This window comes from Myodes glareolus, chromosome 5, assembly GCF_982192425.1.
Source record: "Myodes glareolus chromosome 5, mMyoGla1.1, whole genome shotgun sequence".
NCBI classification, from domain to species: domain Eukaryota; kingdom Metazoa; phylum Chordata; class Mammalia; order Rodentia; family Cricetidae; genus Myodes; species Myodes glareolus.
In genome coordinates this window covers 53746381-53762544 of record NC_142030.1, presented here as the reverse complement: position 1 = coordinate 53762544, position 16164 = coordinate 53746381, and the positions used below count along the sequence as shown (strand labels likewise).

Here is a 16164-nt window from a genome sequence, read left to right as displayed (position 1 = left end):
AGATCAAGTTTCAATAAATGCCAAACAGCTCAGGCTGATTGACAGCGCACCCACAGCACAGTCTTCCTCATTTCCCAACAGTTTTAAATGGAGGACTCTTGAAATTTCACTACACTGTATTTGCCTTTCCCCATTTGGTTCTTAGTTTTTCATACATTTTCAAGCTTTCTTATTTAAGTGTGTACACATTTAGAATTGTCACATTATTCCAGCAATATTTTTCTGTGGCAAATACTTGAGAAAATGGGATAATTATTTTGGTTCATATTATAAGAAGCTTCATATCTGCTGGATCCATTACAAAGCAGAAACCCAATGGGGAAGGACGATGTGGAGGAGACAAGAAGGGGCTAGGGCTCTCGGAGGGAGACTCACTTCCTTCAGCCAGTGTTCTCCCCTGTTGACATACAATCCACAGTTCCACCACCTCCTAATAATATATTTAAATTTTTAGTCTACCACTGAAACCACTGAGTAGGCCAGAGCCCCCAAGATCGAATAATGTCTGGAAACACTCTCAAATACATGCTGTTAACTGCATTTACTGATCTCCTAGGTAATGGTCACATGACTAACCCCTGGGTGTGGAAGGAGGCTGTGCAGATAGAAAGCACTTGCTGTGCTCTTTACATGTTCTAGGTACTAACCCTCTGTCAGACTGCCGGGACTAGGGACCGGAGAGGGCAGCAGCAGCAGTATTACTAAACTGAAGGGGCCAGTTAGTGAAGGGCTGGAAAGCCTTTCCCACTGGTCTACATGGAACAGACAGCTGGAGGAGCTGGGACACAGACACAAGAGACAGATGGTGCTCTGTGCATGACCATTGAAGTCACGATACGTCTTTTCCTAGCTCAGTGGCTCACTCCCATTCTTCAGAGTCGCCATCTTTTTTCCTCCCTCCCTCCTACTCATCTTCCCTCCCTCCCTCCCTCCCTCCTTTCTTTCTTTGTTTTGAGAGAGGATTTCTCCGTGTAACAGTCTTGGCTGTCATGGAACTCATTCTGTAGACCACGCTGGCCTTAAACTCACAGAGATTCACCAGTCTCTGCCTTCTGCCTGCTGGGATTAAAGGCGTGCAACACCACCACCTGGCTCATTATCTCTCTTAAGAAACTTTTTATTTCAATTACACTGTGTTTCTGGTACAACTCTTAGACCTGGACTTAGGAACCTAGACACATCAGTGGGTGCCCCCCAAACGCCAAGACACACCTGTAACAAGATGATAGACAGGAAAGAGTTTCTTCCACTCTGTAGACTTTCCATCTGCACCACATTTTATTTCATCCAAGCCCATCTGCCAGTCGTTACAACCTTAGCTCCCGGGGTTCTTTTCAGAAATCCTTGCTCATGCCTATGTATTGAAGTATCTTCCTATAGCAAGGTTCATGGGTTGCAGTCTTACATTAAGTTCTTTGATCCATTCTGAACCAATTTTTATAGAGAATGAGCAATATAGGTCTAGTTTACTCTTTTACATGTAGATATTCTTTTTTTTTTTTGGCACGATTTGTTGAAGAAATCACCATTCTCCAATGCATTTTTTCCACATCTTTCTTGAAAATCAGACGTCTGTAGCTGTGAGGGTTTAATTTGGGCCCTTGATTCTATTCTGCTGATTTATTATTTATTATTTTTCTAACAGTGCCATGCTGCTTTTGTTACTATGGCTCTGAAGTGTGACCTGATGTCAGGCATTGTAACATGGCCAGCATTGCCTTTCTTACTCAGGCTTGCTTTGGATATCCTGAGACTGTTTTTGCTTCCATGTGATTCTTATGAGTTTTATTTTCTGTGATGATATCATTGGAGTCTACTGAATCAAACAGAATGCCTTCAGTGCTACAACATCTCACTGTACATTTTCACTGTATAAATTCTGTTGATCCAGAAGCATGGGAGGTTTTTCTATATTCTAGCATCTTTGATTTCTTCAGTGTTTTAGAATTTTCATTGTAGAGGAAGTTTTCACTTCCTAGGCTAGGTTTATTTCCAGGGGCTGTTTGTTCCACGAGGGGGGATAGAGTGAGCAGGATGCCACAGTTTGCGAGCTACAGGAGACAGCTCTTTGGGGAGATGGTTAAATATTACAACTCCACTTTATTACAGGAAGAAAGGGAAATACAAAGGCTGGGGGCAGTGGCTGGGGCAGTGGCAGGGGACAGTGGCAGGGGCATCACCTAATTTGCTTTAAGAGGCAGGCGTGCTCCTATCAAAAGTCTCCAGTATGTGCGGCAAGACAGTCTTCTAGCAGTGAAACTTCTCAGGGTTTGAGCTAACAATAAATCAGGCATCTCGTTTTAGAGAGAGGCATCTGGTTTACAGACAGTTTTTGGATAAGGTCAGTCCTCCTGGTCCAGGGACATTCTCCAGAAAAGGTCAGGTCGAGAGCAGGAAGCCTTGCTGGGGAGGAAAGGAGTTTCATACTGCCAAGCTTATAGAAAAAACTCCTAGGCTTATGGTAGACTGTGACCTCGACCAGTGAGCAATGTACCCTGACTTCTAGGTATATTTAAAAAATGATTGTGAATAGGACTCTTTTCTTGATTTGTTTCTTGTCATGTTTGGTATACAGGAAACCAATGGTATTTGTATGCCTATTTTATATTCCGTTACTTTGCTGAATGTGTTTATGAGTTTTAAGTTTTCTGGTGGACTCCTTAGGGTTTCTTACAAATAGGATTATATTATATGCAAAAAGATAGTTTGAATTTTGTTTTGTATTTCTTTTTTTCCTTTCCCTTATCACACTAATCCTTCAAGGACAATACGGAGCAAGAGCAGAGGAAGAGGACAATCTTATTCCAGTTCTAATTTTAGTGGAATTTTAGTTTTTCTTTCACTTATAATAATGTTGGCTATGGGTTTGTCATATGTAGCCTTTATTATATTTATGTGTTTTCCTCCTAGTTTCTTTGTGACTCTCATGCTGTAGGGATGAATCACTTTGTGAAAGGTCTTTTCTGCACCTACTGGCTGGTGTGTGTGACAGCTGTTGTGACAGGTAGCTGACACAAGCTAGAGTCACTTCTGGAGAGGGAACTTCAAAGGAGAAACCTGCCCCATCAGACCAGTCTGCGGTGCATTTTCTTGACTGATGATTGATGAAGGAGGGCCTGGGTTCTATAAGAAAGCCGTGGGGAGAAAGTCAGTAAGCAGTATTCCTTCATGGCCTCAGCATCAGTTCCTGCCTCCAATTTCCTGCCCTGAGTTTCTTCACTGACTTCTCTCAATAATAGACTACAAGTTGTAAGATGAAATAAACCCTTTTCTCCCCAATCTGCTTTTGGTCATGGAGTTTTATTGCAGCAGTGACCCTTACTAAGACATAGGCCTTGTCCCACTCTTGCTTCCCTAGAAGAAAGCCCAGTCACAGTGACTGATCTTATTGATGAATAGTTGGAATTCACCCTGCACATGTTTTATTGAGAAGTTCTGATTTTATTTGAGGAGACTAGCTTATAATTATATTTGATGTTGTATCCTTATCTGCTTTTGGTAAGGTGATACTAGTTTTATAAAACTAGTTTGGTAGTAAGCTTTCCTTTATATTTAATGGAACAGTTTGAGGAGCTCTGGCTGTACTTCTTCCAAAAATGTGTGGAAAAATCTGAATTCTGGGAGAGGCTGCTTTTAGTTTGAGCATTTTTTTATTACCTGTATGAGCATAGAGATTCAGGACCTGAACCTGTCCAGATCCTTGTGTGAGATCACATGCAAATGTATCACCTGTGTGGTCCCTCATGTAGGTGCACATGCAATTGGGCTTGTCCCTTGCATGAGCAGAGGTACAGGACCAATTTTTGTGTGGTTTATTCCAATATAAGTCTAAGACTAGATTCCCAACTGTGGACCACTGCATGGTCTTTGTTCCCCTCTATTCTTACTCCTCACCCCACTTCTGCTTATAGATATTCTAAGGCACAGACATCAGATCAGAGTCACAAGCAATTTTTTCTGGGTTCACAAGCTGTGCAAAGAAGGAACTTTGCTTTCATAGGCTCCTAGTCATTTACAGCACAAGTCTTTTGAAAATGGTCTTTTGCTGTGCCAGTCTGAGTTCTGAGAACAGAGTACTTTTCTAGCATGTACACAGTATATGGCCTGAAGATTACATTAGTTGGATTGCAGATTTGCTCAATTACATATCCAATGTTGGTTCTCACATGCTATGGGATTGTCTTTCTGTATGCTGTGACTATGTGTTGCTCTCATTGGTTTATGAATAAAGCCACTATGGTATATGGTAAGACAGAATAGAGCCAGGCTGGAAATCCAAAAAGAGATAGAGGAGAAGAAAAGTGGAGTCTGGGAGATACAAGCCAGCTGCCAAGAAAGGAAGACATGTAAAAAAATAAGGTAACAAGGCACAAAGCACATGGCAAAGCACAGATAAAAATACTGGTTAATTTAAACGTAAGAGCTAGCTAATGAAAAGCTTGAGCCATTGGTCAAGCATTTATAAGTAATATTAAGCCTCTGAGCAGTTATTAGGAAACTGGCAGGTGGAAGAGAAACCTCTGACTACACTCCTATTTTTCTTTTCTCCCCCATTCTCTCTCTTTGAGACTAGGTCTTATACAGGTAAGGCTGACTTCAAGCTTCCTATGTAGGCACTTAGGAATCTGAACTTCTGATCTTCCTCTACCTCTCGGCAGCCTGGATTCTTGGTGTGCATTAGCGTGCCCAGTTTCATGCAGTTATGGGGACTGAGCCCAGGATTTCCTGCACACGAGGTAAGTACCCAGTTATTTTCCTTAGTTACTTTTTGGCTCTAAAGCCAGAACAACGTGGCCAAAGCTGCCAAGTTCTGCTGATTGCTGGGCTTGGAACATGGCCCTCTTGTTCCATTACATCTTCACTGACTTTCTGCTTACGATGGCTACCTTCACTGCCCAAACCAGGCTGTCTTAAAATGTGCTCTATAGATTAGGCTTGCCTTGAACTCAGATCTTTTGATTACATCTTTACCAGTTTTCTGTTTCTGATGGTTGCCTTCACTGCCTAAGCATGGCTGTTCTGGAAATTGCTCTGTTCACCAGGCTGGCCTCAAACTCAAACTTACCTGTCTTTGCCTTCCCAGTGCTGGGATTAAAGGCTGGAACTACCTCCACCAGGCTCTAAACTTTTCTTTAATTCCTTTTCACAAGTTGGAAATTTAGCTGGGTGGGATCTTGTCCTGAGGTCACCACTCCCTTTATTCCATTTCTTAATCTGTTTATCTCCATGAACACAGGATTTAGCTTTATCTATCTACTTATGGACGCTCCTTTCTTCTCAATTTGTACATTTTCCATTTTTCTTTTATTAGCTTGCTCCTTTTCAATATAGATCTTCATTAGAATTAACACTAATAACCACAGAACAGAGTCTATACCAGGATTTTTTGAGTTTCCTCTGCTAAACAAATTTTTTCAAAAGTATTTAGCCTCAGGCAGACTCTTTGGACAAAGGAGAAAAGCAGCCACTTTTTTCATCAAAATATCACATGAACTATCTCCAGTCCACATACTAAAGTTCTACTCCTCTGTAATCTCCTGAACAAGTCCCATAGTTCATCAAATTACTCTTGGCACCACTGCCTTCCATGCTCCTACGAGTATGGTTCATTAAGCAGTACTTAAAGCATTCAACTGCTTTTCTAATTCACAGTCCCAAGGTCCTTATTCCTTCAACCAAAACCATGGTCAGGCCTGTCACAGCAATGTTCCAGTCACTGGTACCAATTTCTATTCTTAGTTAGGGTTTCTGTTGCTGTGAAGAGAAACCACGACCATGGCAACTCTTATAAAGGAAAGCATTTAATTGGCTGGCTTGCAATTTCAGAGGTTTAGTCCATTGTCATCATGGTTGGACATGGTGGCCTACAGGCAGACAGCTCTGGAGAAGGAGATGAGAATTCTAAATCTTGATCCAAAGGCAACAGGAAGTGAACTCTGGATTTTTAAAAAATTGTTATTGTTTTTATTGAGCTATATATTTTTCTCTGCTACCCTCCCTTCCTTTCCATTCCCCTTCTACCCTCTCCCATAACCCCCATGCTGCCAATTTACCCAGGAGATTTTGTCTTTTTCTACTTCTCATGTAGATTAGATCCATATATGTCTCTCTTAGGGTCCTCTTTGTTGTCTAGGTTTCTGGGATTTGAATTATAGGCTCAGTTTTCTTTGATTTATGCCTAAAAGTCACTTATGAGTGAGTACATATTATATTTGTCTTTCTGGGTCTGGGTTACCTCACTCAGTGTGATGTTTTCTAGCTCCATCCATTTTCCTGCAAAATTCAAGATGTCATTATTTTTCTCTGCTGTGTAGTGCTCAATTGTGGAAATGTACCACATTTTCCTTATCCACTCTTCGGTTGAGGGGCATTTAAGTTGTTTCCAGGTTCTGGCTATGACAAATAACGCTGCCATGAACATAGCTAAGCACATGTCCTTGTGGTATGATTGAGCAGCCTTTGAGTATATACCCCAAATCATTGGCTCAATGAGAAGCATGATGTTTGAGGAAAATGGAGAAGATGGTTCTTGAGTAATTTTAGGTGCAATATACTAGACCTCTAGCTTGTATTAAAATCTATAAAAGATGCCACTAGAGTTTAGTTAAGTAATGTCCAAGTCCTAAGGAATGATTTTATCCATTTAAATGTGAAACACTAGGTATCTGAGTGGAAAAGATTGCTTTATCACAATGTTGTGCTCTATCTCTAGTGAAAGACTCATTCTGAACAACAGCACATAATTAACTTCCTACTCAAACAGGATTAAATTTACTATACATTTTAGCATGTTTTGGTAGCAAAACATTGATATGCATCATAGACCACCACCAACTATTGAAAGTTGTAGTAAAGAAGAAATGAAATAGATTTTAGTGAGTCCTTACTAAGTGGGTACTTCCAGGGTTTAATGTGATAGTTTATCATTTTTTAAATTGTTCTTGCCATTGAAAACTCAAGTTAAACATAGAAATTTCAGTAACTGAAAGGTTAAAGTGAATCTTCATAATTAAGAATACCAGGGAAATAAATTTGGAAGGTTAACATTTAAAGATAATTGAAACAGAAAGTGGCCTATATATAAATATTCACATCTGTTTGGCTATGAGAATTTTATTTTATTGCCTGTTGGTACCTAACGTATTTAGCTACAGAACAGAAACAGTGAACAATTCAGCAATTCTATTCCAAACCAGGACTCCTAGAAGTCTCAGGCAGATAGCTAAGCAAAGTAGAAAGGTTTTAGGACACAGTGTGCACCTTATTAAGTAAGAGGCTTCAAGGTCATAGGATGTAGTAGACGCAGATTAGAAAACTGAGGTGTCTCCAGAGGTCAGAAGTCAGGAACTTTGTATGAGATCTTCAAGCTTTTAAATGGTAGCTGAAGTGCTTTTAGAAAGCTCTGTTGAGGCTTAGTGTCAAGATAGATACAGATGATAATGGATAGAAAAAATGTGAACGACCTTGCCAAAACAAAAACCAGAAAAGTAGGGCAGGTATCACATTGACCAAGGGCATGGTGTTCTCGATGAGTGGGGTATGCTTAGCGTCTCTACTGCTTGGGCTAGAAACTGCCCTTAAAACACTGCTCAACAGACACTCATTGGGAAGAGCGTGCATCAGCCTTCTCCTTCATCATTGTTGAATCTGGAGGAAAATGAGTTCTTAGCATCGGTTTGAATACTCAGAGACACTTGTGAGATTACCAAGAACATTACAAAGCTTATATAATCTGTTCTCAAAACCCATATTATTTTATCAGAAGGTACATTAAGACTTGTCAGTTTGCCGAGAAAGTATTTGAGTACTTACTGTGTACCAGATCCTGACAGGAATTAGGGTTAAAAGCTCAACAGGGCAATGCTAACAGTCTGATGGAGCAGACAGGCAAGTAAGCAGGTGGGTGAAGGGCAGAGGTTTGAAGTTATGGGGTTGGGAAATTCCATCTCAATGATGAGCACCTTCCAGAGGACCAGCCCCATGGGCTTCAAAAGAAGCAGCATTTAAAGTACAAACTGCAGCTATGGTCTTTACCCAGGGCTCTCTGTACTGTCGGGCACTCTTCTAAAAGCTTTATTATCACAACATGTAAATCCCAACATCTTTGTGACACATATACTCTATTTGCTTCATACTGTCTGCATTTTATAAGTAAAAAAACTGAACACAAGAATTTCCAGACCAGCAATATTATCAGTTTTACTAATTTTTGAGAATTTTATATATGAGCACTGTATCTACATCACTAAACTCTCCGTTTTTCAACTAATATATCTCTCTCCCAAATTACTTAATTTCCATATATACCATACATATTATGTCTACATATATATATATTTTTTATAAGTATATAAATATATTTATATAATACACCACAAATAATATATTAGTTCATTTATATATATACACACATTATCACAGACACACACACACACACACACACACACACATATATATATAAAATACACACACATCCTATTGAGTCCCTTTAGTTTTGATCATATGTACACAGGTCCAAGAATGACCTATCTTTAAGCTGTACAAAGTATTTGCACTACATGTTTAAATTATATGTAAACACACACACACACACACACACACACACACACACACACACACTTAAAAACATAGTAAGCGTCTCAAGCCTGGTTTTGTTTTACCCCTGCAGAGGGCACCACGTATCTGGATGTTCTGTATCTACTAATGTACATGTGTCTTAACTCATTTAGACACAGGAATCTCAGGTTGCTTCACATCCATTCTTCTATGGCTACCACCCAGTTCTCACAAATGCTAGCCTGAATTACAGCAAACGGCCACATCATTTTTACTTTCTACCCATTCCATTGGTTGTAGACCTCACTACCAGAACAGTTTCCTCAACAACAGAACTGTTTTTCTTTTCTAGTCCAAAAGCTCTTCTTCTTGTGTATGTTTTATGGTGGTAGAGGTGAAACTCAGAATCTGAGGCACACAAGGCAAGCTCTCGTCACTCACCTGCATCCCAGCCTATCACAGCTTTACTCGGGTTCTTTCCTCCATCCCAGTGTCTGTGCAGGAGCAAGTGCATGTGTGTGGAGGCCTGCAGTGAACATTAGTCTTTTCTTGATTGCTCTTCACTTTATTTATCAGCACAGGGTCACTTGCTGAACCTGGTGGTCAGCAATTCTACGAGTCAGCTGGCCCCAGGGACCCCACCCTCTGGTCTGCCTCCTGATTTTGGGATTCCAAGTGGCTGCTACACCTGCTTAGCTTTAACCCGGGTTTTGGGGACTTAAACTCTAATCCTTATGTTTAAGTTGTGAGCACTTTATCCACTGGGCCATCTCCCCAGTCTTATTCATATTTTATTTTGGAAGATTGTACTAACTTTTCCGTTTACACAATTTATATGAACAGGTGGTACACAAACATGGTACTGAGAGCAGTACCACTAAAATAAAACTCAGACTGACTGAAGCTTGAGAGGAACCAGTTAGCCAAGGAGACCCTTCCAACATCACCAGGAGGTCACATCTTCCATGTGCCAGGCTGCTGCGTTGTGCGACCATGCTTCTTCAGTTGTTTGAGAGCTGGCAAAAGTGATGCTAGCCTGTGTTCCTCAGAGTTGTACCACTTCTGGCCTCCAAGCTGCCCAGCTGTCCCTTTGCTCGAGGAGCTGGGTCTCCTATGTTTCTCTGTTTACAAGCTTTCCAAACCCACCCACTGCTGTCCCTGCATGAAGCCTGCAGCTGGTCAACAAATAATTTCCTTCCCTTTTACAGAGTTGGTAGCATCTCTCTCTAGGGTGTCTCCACAGCTTTGGTAACACTGTACTTAAATAATACTCTTTTGCCCAGCAGATGTCAAGGGGCAGGGAGGCATTTTATTCACTTTTAATAGCATCTCGGTGCCTAACAAAAGGCCTCTATACAGAGAGGGTCCAAAATGAGTATCTTGGGAGTTAAATTTAATCCTATTTTAGGCAACATTCATGTGATACTTACAATTTTACGCTTGATCATGAACAGTGGGATTTTTGCGTGCAGAGGGGTTGAGGACAGCTCCTTATGGACTGTTGATAAATACAATCTTCTTTTGATGTTTCCTAAATCAGTAATTCTGGGGGGAAAAGACAGGAAAGAAGAAAGATTCCCATGAATTTAAAATACATTTCTTTGGATAATCATTAAAATGATATAATTCATCAAATAAGCCCTTTCCAACACAGAGTTCGAACACAGAATTGAAGAGTTGTCATTTCCTTTCAAGAAGTAATAAAATTTCTTTCTTAAATTCAAAGTGCTCACAGGCCTGAATGTATAAATTCACTTAATATGCTAATTTATTTCATCATTCTACACTAGATTTCCACAGTCCTCCAGCCTATGAAAAAATTCAATTTGTATGAACTGAGAAACTGCTAGCCTTTAATAACCATGCTTGTTCCAGCCCCTGAAGCTTGTGTTACCTTGGGACATACTGTCACCTACTAAATAGGAAAACATTATGGGTTTCTCTCCCGAAAGTGCACCTGTCATTTTACATAGGCTCTGAGTCTTCGTGGAGACAGACATGAAGCACTAACTGTCGGTTTCACTTCCCAGGCACATATCTTCCAGCTTGAATTTCAATACACAAGTTTATTGCTCACTATTCAGGTCACCCCACAGTGATACCAAGGACACCAAACCTGAACATCTTTAATGGATTTAGATCACGGCCATGATCACAAAGATTAGGTTTGCTTCAAACGGAGAGAGGCTCATTTTTATGTGTGGCTTCCTTTCTGTCTCAAAGGCAGCACCCCAGGCTGAAAATCCACACCCTGTCTCCTGTGCTTTCTTAAAAACCTTCCTTTATACCTGAAAATAAATGGCTTCCCCCATGTTAGTAACTTCTCTACGGATGTATTACATGCCCACTTTTAGATAATTATCAATTCCTCAAGGGGATATGTCACTTATATAACTATTATTAATATTTATAATGCAATTATTTTTTTTAAAAAAATCAAACTAGCTCTTTTTGCCAGGCATGGTGGCGCACACCTTTAATCCCAGCACCTGGGAGGCAGAAGCAGATTTTATTATGTGAGTTTGATGCTAACCTCATCTACATAGAGCGTCTAACCTGGGCAGAGCTACATAATGAGACCCTGTCTCAAACAAAACAAACCAAAAAAAACCCCAAACAAACATAAATACAACATATTCAATTCTATAGTTCTTCTATGCTTCCTATTCCCTGATTTTCTAATCTCATTATTACCTATAAAATACCTATAATCTCATTATTACCTGCAAAATACCTTTAATCTCACTACTAGCTGTAAAATAGTCTATCTTATAGGAAAAATAGCTAGCATTAATAATACTATGAGATGATTTCAGAATACTTTTTAGAGCAAAAAAATCTATTCCTCTTGCACTAAATGACAGGATCATTAAACTTAAAAACAAGAAAAGTTTCCAAGCTATTATCAATTAAAATTAAAGCTCTGATTGTGGGCTAAAGCCAGGCTGAGGAAAACAGAAATCCAGCAGTCTCTACTTCCTGGCCCACCGTGAGGTGAACTGGGCTGCTGCTCTGCCACATCTGAAATCACAAACTAAATGTCCTCCCTCAAGTTGTCTGTGTGGGCTATTCTGTCAGCAGCAGGAAGAGGGGAGTATGAGGACTAAGTGTGCTGAGTGGACCAAACGTTAGCGTCAGGGATACTATGAAGTGATGTCTCTGGTAAGCTGGGGAGAGAAGGAGAGGACAAAGACTGCAAAGGAGAGGCAGCAAAAAGAGGAGCCCTGTTAACCAAAAATTCTTCTGTGACCCAGTTTCAAGGTTTGCTTTGCTTGAAGGAAAAAACAACGAAGTTGTCTAACGCATTAAGGCCGAGCTGTCATACAGGATGACAAGAATATTCATGTATTTATTGACACATTCAAAAACTACTAAGTCAGGTGATGTGCTAGGAATACATCAGTGATGAAAAGATGAGAAGGGCAAAGGTCCCAGTCTCTTGGAACTTATTTGCTAGTGAAAAAGTATAAAGAGAAAAAAAAATAAATGAAAGTTACCAAAACTGTAATGCAGAAAACAAGAAAGATTCTAAATAAGAAGCCAAGAATTTGCCTACTTCTGACAGCAGCAATAACATGGTATGGATCTCAGAGGAAGAAAGGGGCAGGAGGTAAAAGACATAGGCAAGGGCCAATCAGACAAGACCATTACGCCAAGGTGAGGAGTTTACAAGCTTATTGCTCAAAGCAGAGAGCTATTAAAGAGCCTGCACTCTACCCTTGGCTAGGGATAGTTATCAAAAATAGTTACAGTGTCTTGTTTATTTTTAATTGTCATTATCTTTATTTATATGTATGAATGTCTTTGTCTGTCGAGAGTGTGTATATGAGCAGAGTGTTCACAGATACCGGAAGAGGGCTCCTCCTGGCTTGCTGAATCTACTTTCTTATAGACCCCTGTACTGCCTGCCCAGTGGTGGCACCACCCACAATGGGCAGGCCTGCCCACATCAGCCATTAATTAAGAAATTCTCCAAGAGACTTGCCCACAGGCCAATTTGGTGAGGGTATTTTCTCAACTGAGTTTCCCTCTTCTCAAATAACTCTAGTTTGTGTCATGTTCGCATGAAACTAACCAGGACACCTGGATCTGTGTTTTTGAAATTGTGAGTGCATACGGGGAAGGGAGAAGGCAGCAGGCAGCTAATTGTTTGCTTTACAATTATTGAATTCTAGAAAAGAAGAAAAGCTAGGCCAAAGTTACTTGCCCTAGTTGAAGTTTGCTTCTGTAGAGTATATTCTGATCTGTCTAGAACCACTTATGGTAAACAAAATAGAATCTATGAGTTTATCGGAGCTAGCTTTTTTATAATATATAAGTATAAACATACAAACTGCCCAAACATCTCTTTTTGGCAAGAGATGCACCCGTGGGTACTGCTTGGAGAGTTCATTTGTTAAATCTAAGTAAAGTACATTTAGAAAGGACTGAAAAGTTGGAGCAGTGACTAGAGTTCTTTGTCTCAAGACTTATATCCTTCAACTTATCAGTAAATATTAGCTGAGGTCTCTCACTCTTGTGAGACTTTGACAATATGATCTTTTGGGCTATTCTCATAAAACCAGCTGTGTGTGCACCCTCTTTTGGAGTCACCTCTCCAAAAGCAAAATATAAGATAGGAAAGTGTGTGTGGGTATCTTGAGAAGTGATTCTTTTAAGCAGGACTATGGAGTCAGGAGAGTAAGAGCCAAGGAGGAAAGCTCAATGTAAGAGCCAGTGTAAGAACCAGGAAGAAAGCTCAGTGTTAACACTGTACTGTCAGGTAAGGAAGTATCATCAATGCCAACATTGATGTTTCTGAAGAAACAATCATAATGCCTACAGAATACACTACTTGAAGGAACACACAGCCACATATATTCAGGCTTCAAAGTTGAAGGAACACCTCTGGGGACCTTAGCATCCAACTGTATCCATCCTGAGGAAGTTTGCACCAAACTGTTTACCACTATTGCAGCTGCTTAACAGAGGGGTTTCCAGACAATATGACATTGTAGGGACATTGCAGGGCTGCAATGATTACAAAAGTAGCATGTCTATTACATATTAAATATATTCATGCTATTATTTTCATAGTTTTTCAGCTGTACTTCTCTGAGAAACCCCCTTCTCTGTTTTGCCAACAAAAATTATAAGCATCCATTAGAATTTGTTTTAAAATGCTATGTCCTTTTAGATAACATCCCAGATTTCCAGATTAAAAACAAGCACATTTCTCTTGGACTTACTATATTGTATATTTTTTACTTCTATTACTATTTTTTTCATTTCCCCTTTGATCTATATCGATGATTAGCCTCCATTTTATAGGCCATAGAGGACAAAAATCTTGTATTTCTGAAAGTGAGTAGTATGCAGTTTCATGTGTTTGAATTTTACTGCTTGACACTCATGTTTTAATTGCATTTAAAGAGGTTATAGAATTTGGCATTATTATAGAGTTAAGAGAAAGCACTGACTTTAACTTGCACAGAGATGTCTATGTTGAAGGACTCAACAATTTACCAAGTTCCCCGTGATCAAGCATAAGAGGGTAGGTTTCTTTCATTTTGGGAGAAAGACTCATCATTGACACTGGTTTAAGTTGGTTACAATTTTCAAAAAGTACAAGTTAGTTAGTTTTTAACTGTCTACTACTAACTGTAGCAGAAATGTGTCACACTGGGGGATGTGAAGATGGCTTAGTCGCTAATGTGCTTGCTGGCAGAACAAAAGGGCATGAGTTTGGATTCACAGCATGTGTGGCTGTGTGGCCATAATCCTAGCACATGGGGAAGGGCAGAGACCAGCTGATCCCTGAAGCTTGCTGTCTAGCCAGTAAGGACAACTGGTAAGCACTGGGTTTGGAGGGATCTTATCTCAAAAGATAAGGTAAAAATGATGGAGGAAGACACCCACCATTGATCTCTGGCCTCTACATATATGCACTCATTTGCACACACACAACAGACACATAGAAATATGGCCTACTTGTTCTGTTTAATCATTTTGAAGCAAGATTTTCCAGGTTCAAGTCCTGGCTTTACCATGTATTATTTGGACAGCAGTGGAAAATCATTTTATCTCCATGCTTTAATTTCTTCACTTGTCCAATGCAGTGAGTGGTCAGGATCTCTAAGACAGTTGTTGGGTCTGCATTAGAGAATATGTAAAAAAATCATTGGTGCGGCCTGACACAAAGGAAGCCTCCCAAGGCCTAACCTCCACTGAATTGCTTATCTGTGGATTATTTAGTAAGCTCTGTGGACTCGGGGTTTTAAGCTTTCTAATAATTAACTTTAAGTAGATCATTCACATCTACAAAGTCCTCTATCAGTAGCCCATCTTCTGTAATGAAAAGTGTAAACACTTTGGATTTTAAGCCATGACATCTTTTATTCTGCTGAATTTATGGTTAAAAACAGTGTAGGTATCACTGTAGGTTGCCTTTATGTCCCAGAGTGCTGCATCTGGTTATGATGATTCTTACAAAGACAGTTCAGGGGTTTCAATTAATTTCATTTAATTTACTTGATGAGCTTCCCCTTTTAAAACCTTACCAAAATTATGTGTTTATTCAATTATTTACTGAGCACTTCTGCAGTGCCAAACATGGAGTAGCTAAGGAGGCTAGCACTAAACAACACGGTGTCTCTATCCTCATAAAGCATGTGTTCTACCAGGGAACCTAGTAAGAAATGAAAGAAATGATATAGTGTGTCATCACCTAATGAGGGCCATGAGAGAACAAAGAAGGCAACAGAGTGGCAGGAGTGGAAACTGTTATTTCTGAACAGTCAGTTAGATCAGACCTCTTTCAGAAGATGACATACATCAGACAGAGTGTGATGAAGAACAGATAGGAATCACACACTCATCTGAGAGAAAGAACACTCTAGATAGAACTGTAGAAAAACACGAAGGAGTTGTTTCTCTGACACAGTAGTATTAAGAAAGGCAACTCTGGGCTGTGAGGCTCAACAGGAAGCACACAACAGGCACCCAGCACGAGTTCCACCCTCACGGAGGTTAGAATGGGTTCATGTCACACAAAGCAGATCATGTATATCTAGCCACTGTGGATATGACACTGGAGAAAATCTCCAGAGGGTCATGTGTCAGGTTATGGACTAGGCCTCTAAATGTGACAGGAGCTATCTACTGTCTGCAAAAATCAATATGCAAACCTTCCCCAACTCATAATCAAGAACCGTTGGTTTTGGAGGAAAACAAAATCATGTGCTAAGCTTAAATGGTTCCGAAAGCAAGCTGAGTTGCTACTTTAAAAAAAATTAAAATTAGTCATTCATGAAAGAAAGAATATAAATGCCTATGTGTGACTACTTCAAAGCTTCATTATGCGAAGGCGCTTTTTTGGGGGCAATTTAGTTGCTCTAAGAAGACTGCTTGTGAAGCAGCTCTTCACTTGTAATACAGGCTTGATTTCCACCACTTAAACCTCCTGTGACCTCACAACAAAGAGAAAGAAAAAACAGTGGTATTACTCCTCTTGTACATAAAGATGCATTAGAATATATGTAAGTTAAAACACTGCTATAACCTCAAGCAAGCACTCATAGTTAAGGGTTAGCAGTAAGATAAAATATGTAATGAGACCATGTTGAGAAA

At 39.9% G+C, this 16164-nt stretch overlaps 1 protein-coding gene across 6 annotated transcripts in view; it reads right to left on the bottom strand.

Annotated features, from left to right (window-relative positions):
• The window catches only part of Cfap20dc (CFAP20 domain containing), a 241972-nt gene that overhangs the window by 163268 nt on the left and 62540 nt on the right, over nt 1-16164 (bottom strand). For all 6 annotated transcript variants that reach the window (XM_048421402.3, XM_085687943.2, XM_085687947.2 and 3 more), the window contains one exon: nt 9987-10101. In XM_048421402.3, coding sequence (XP_048277359.3) covers nt 9987-10101 — 115 coding nt within the window. The remainder of the gene's footprint in view (nt 1-9986; nt 10102-16164) is intronic.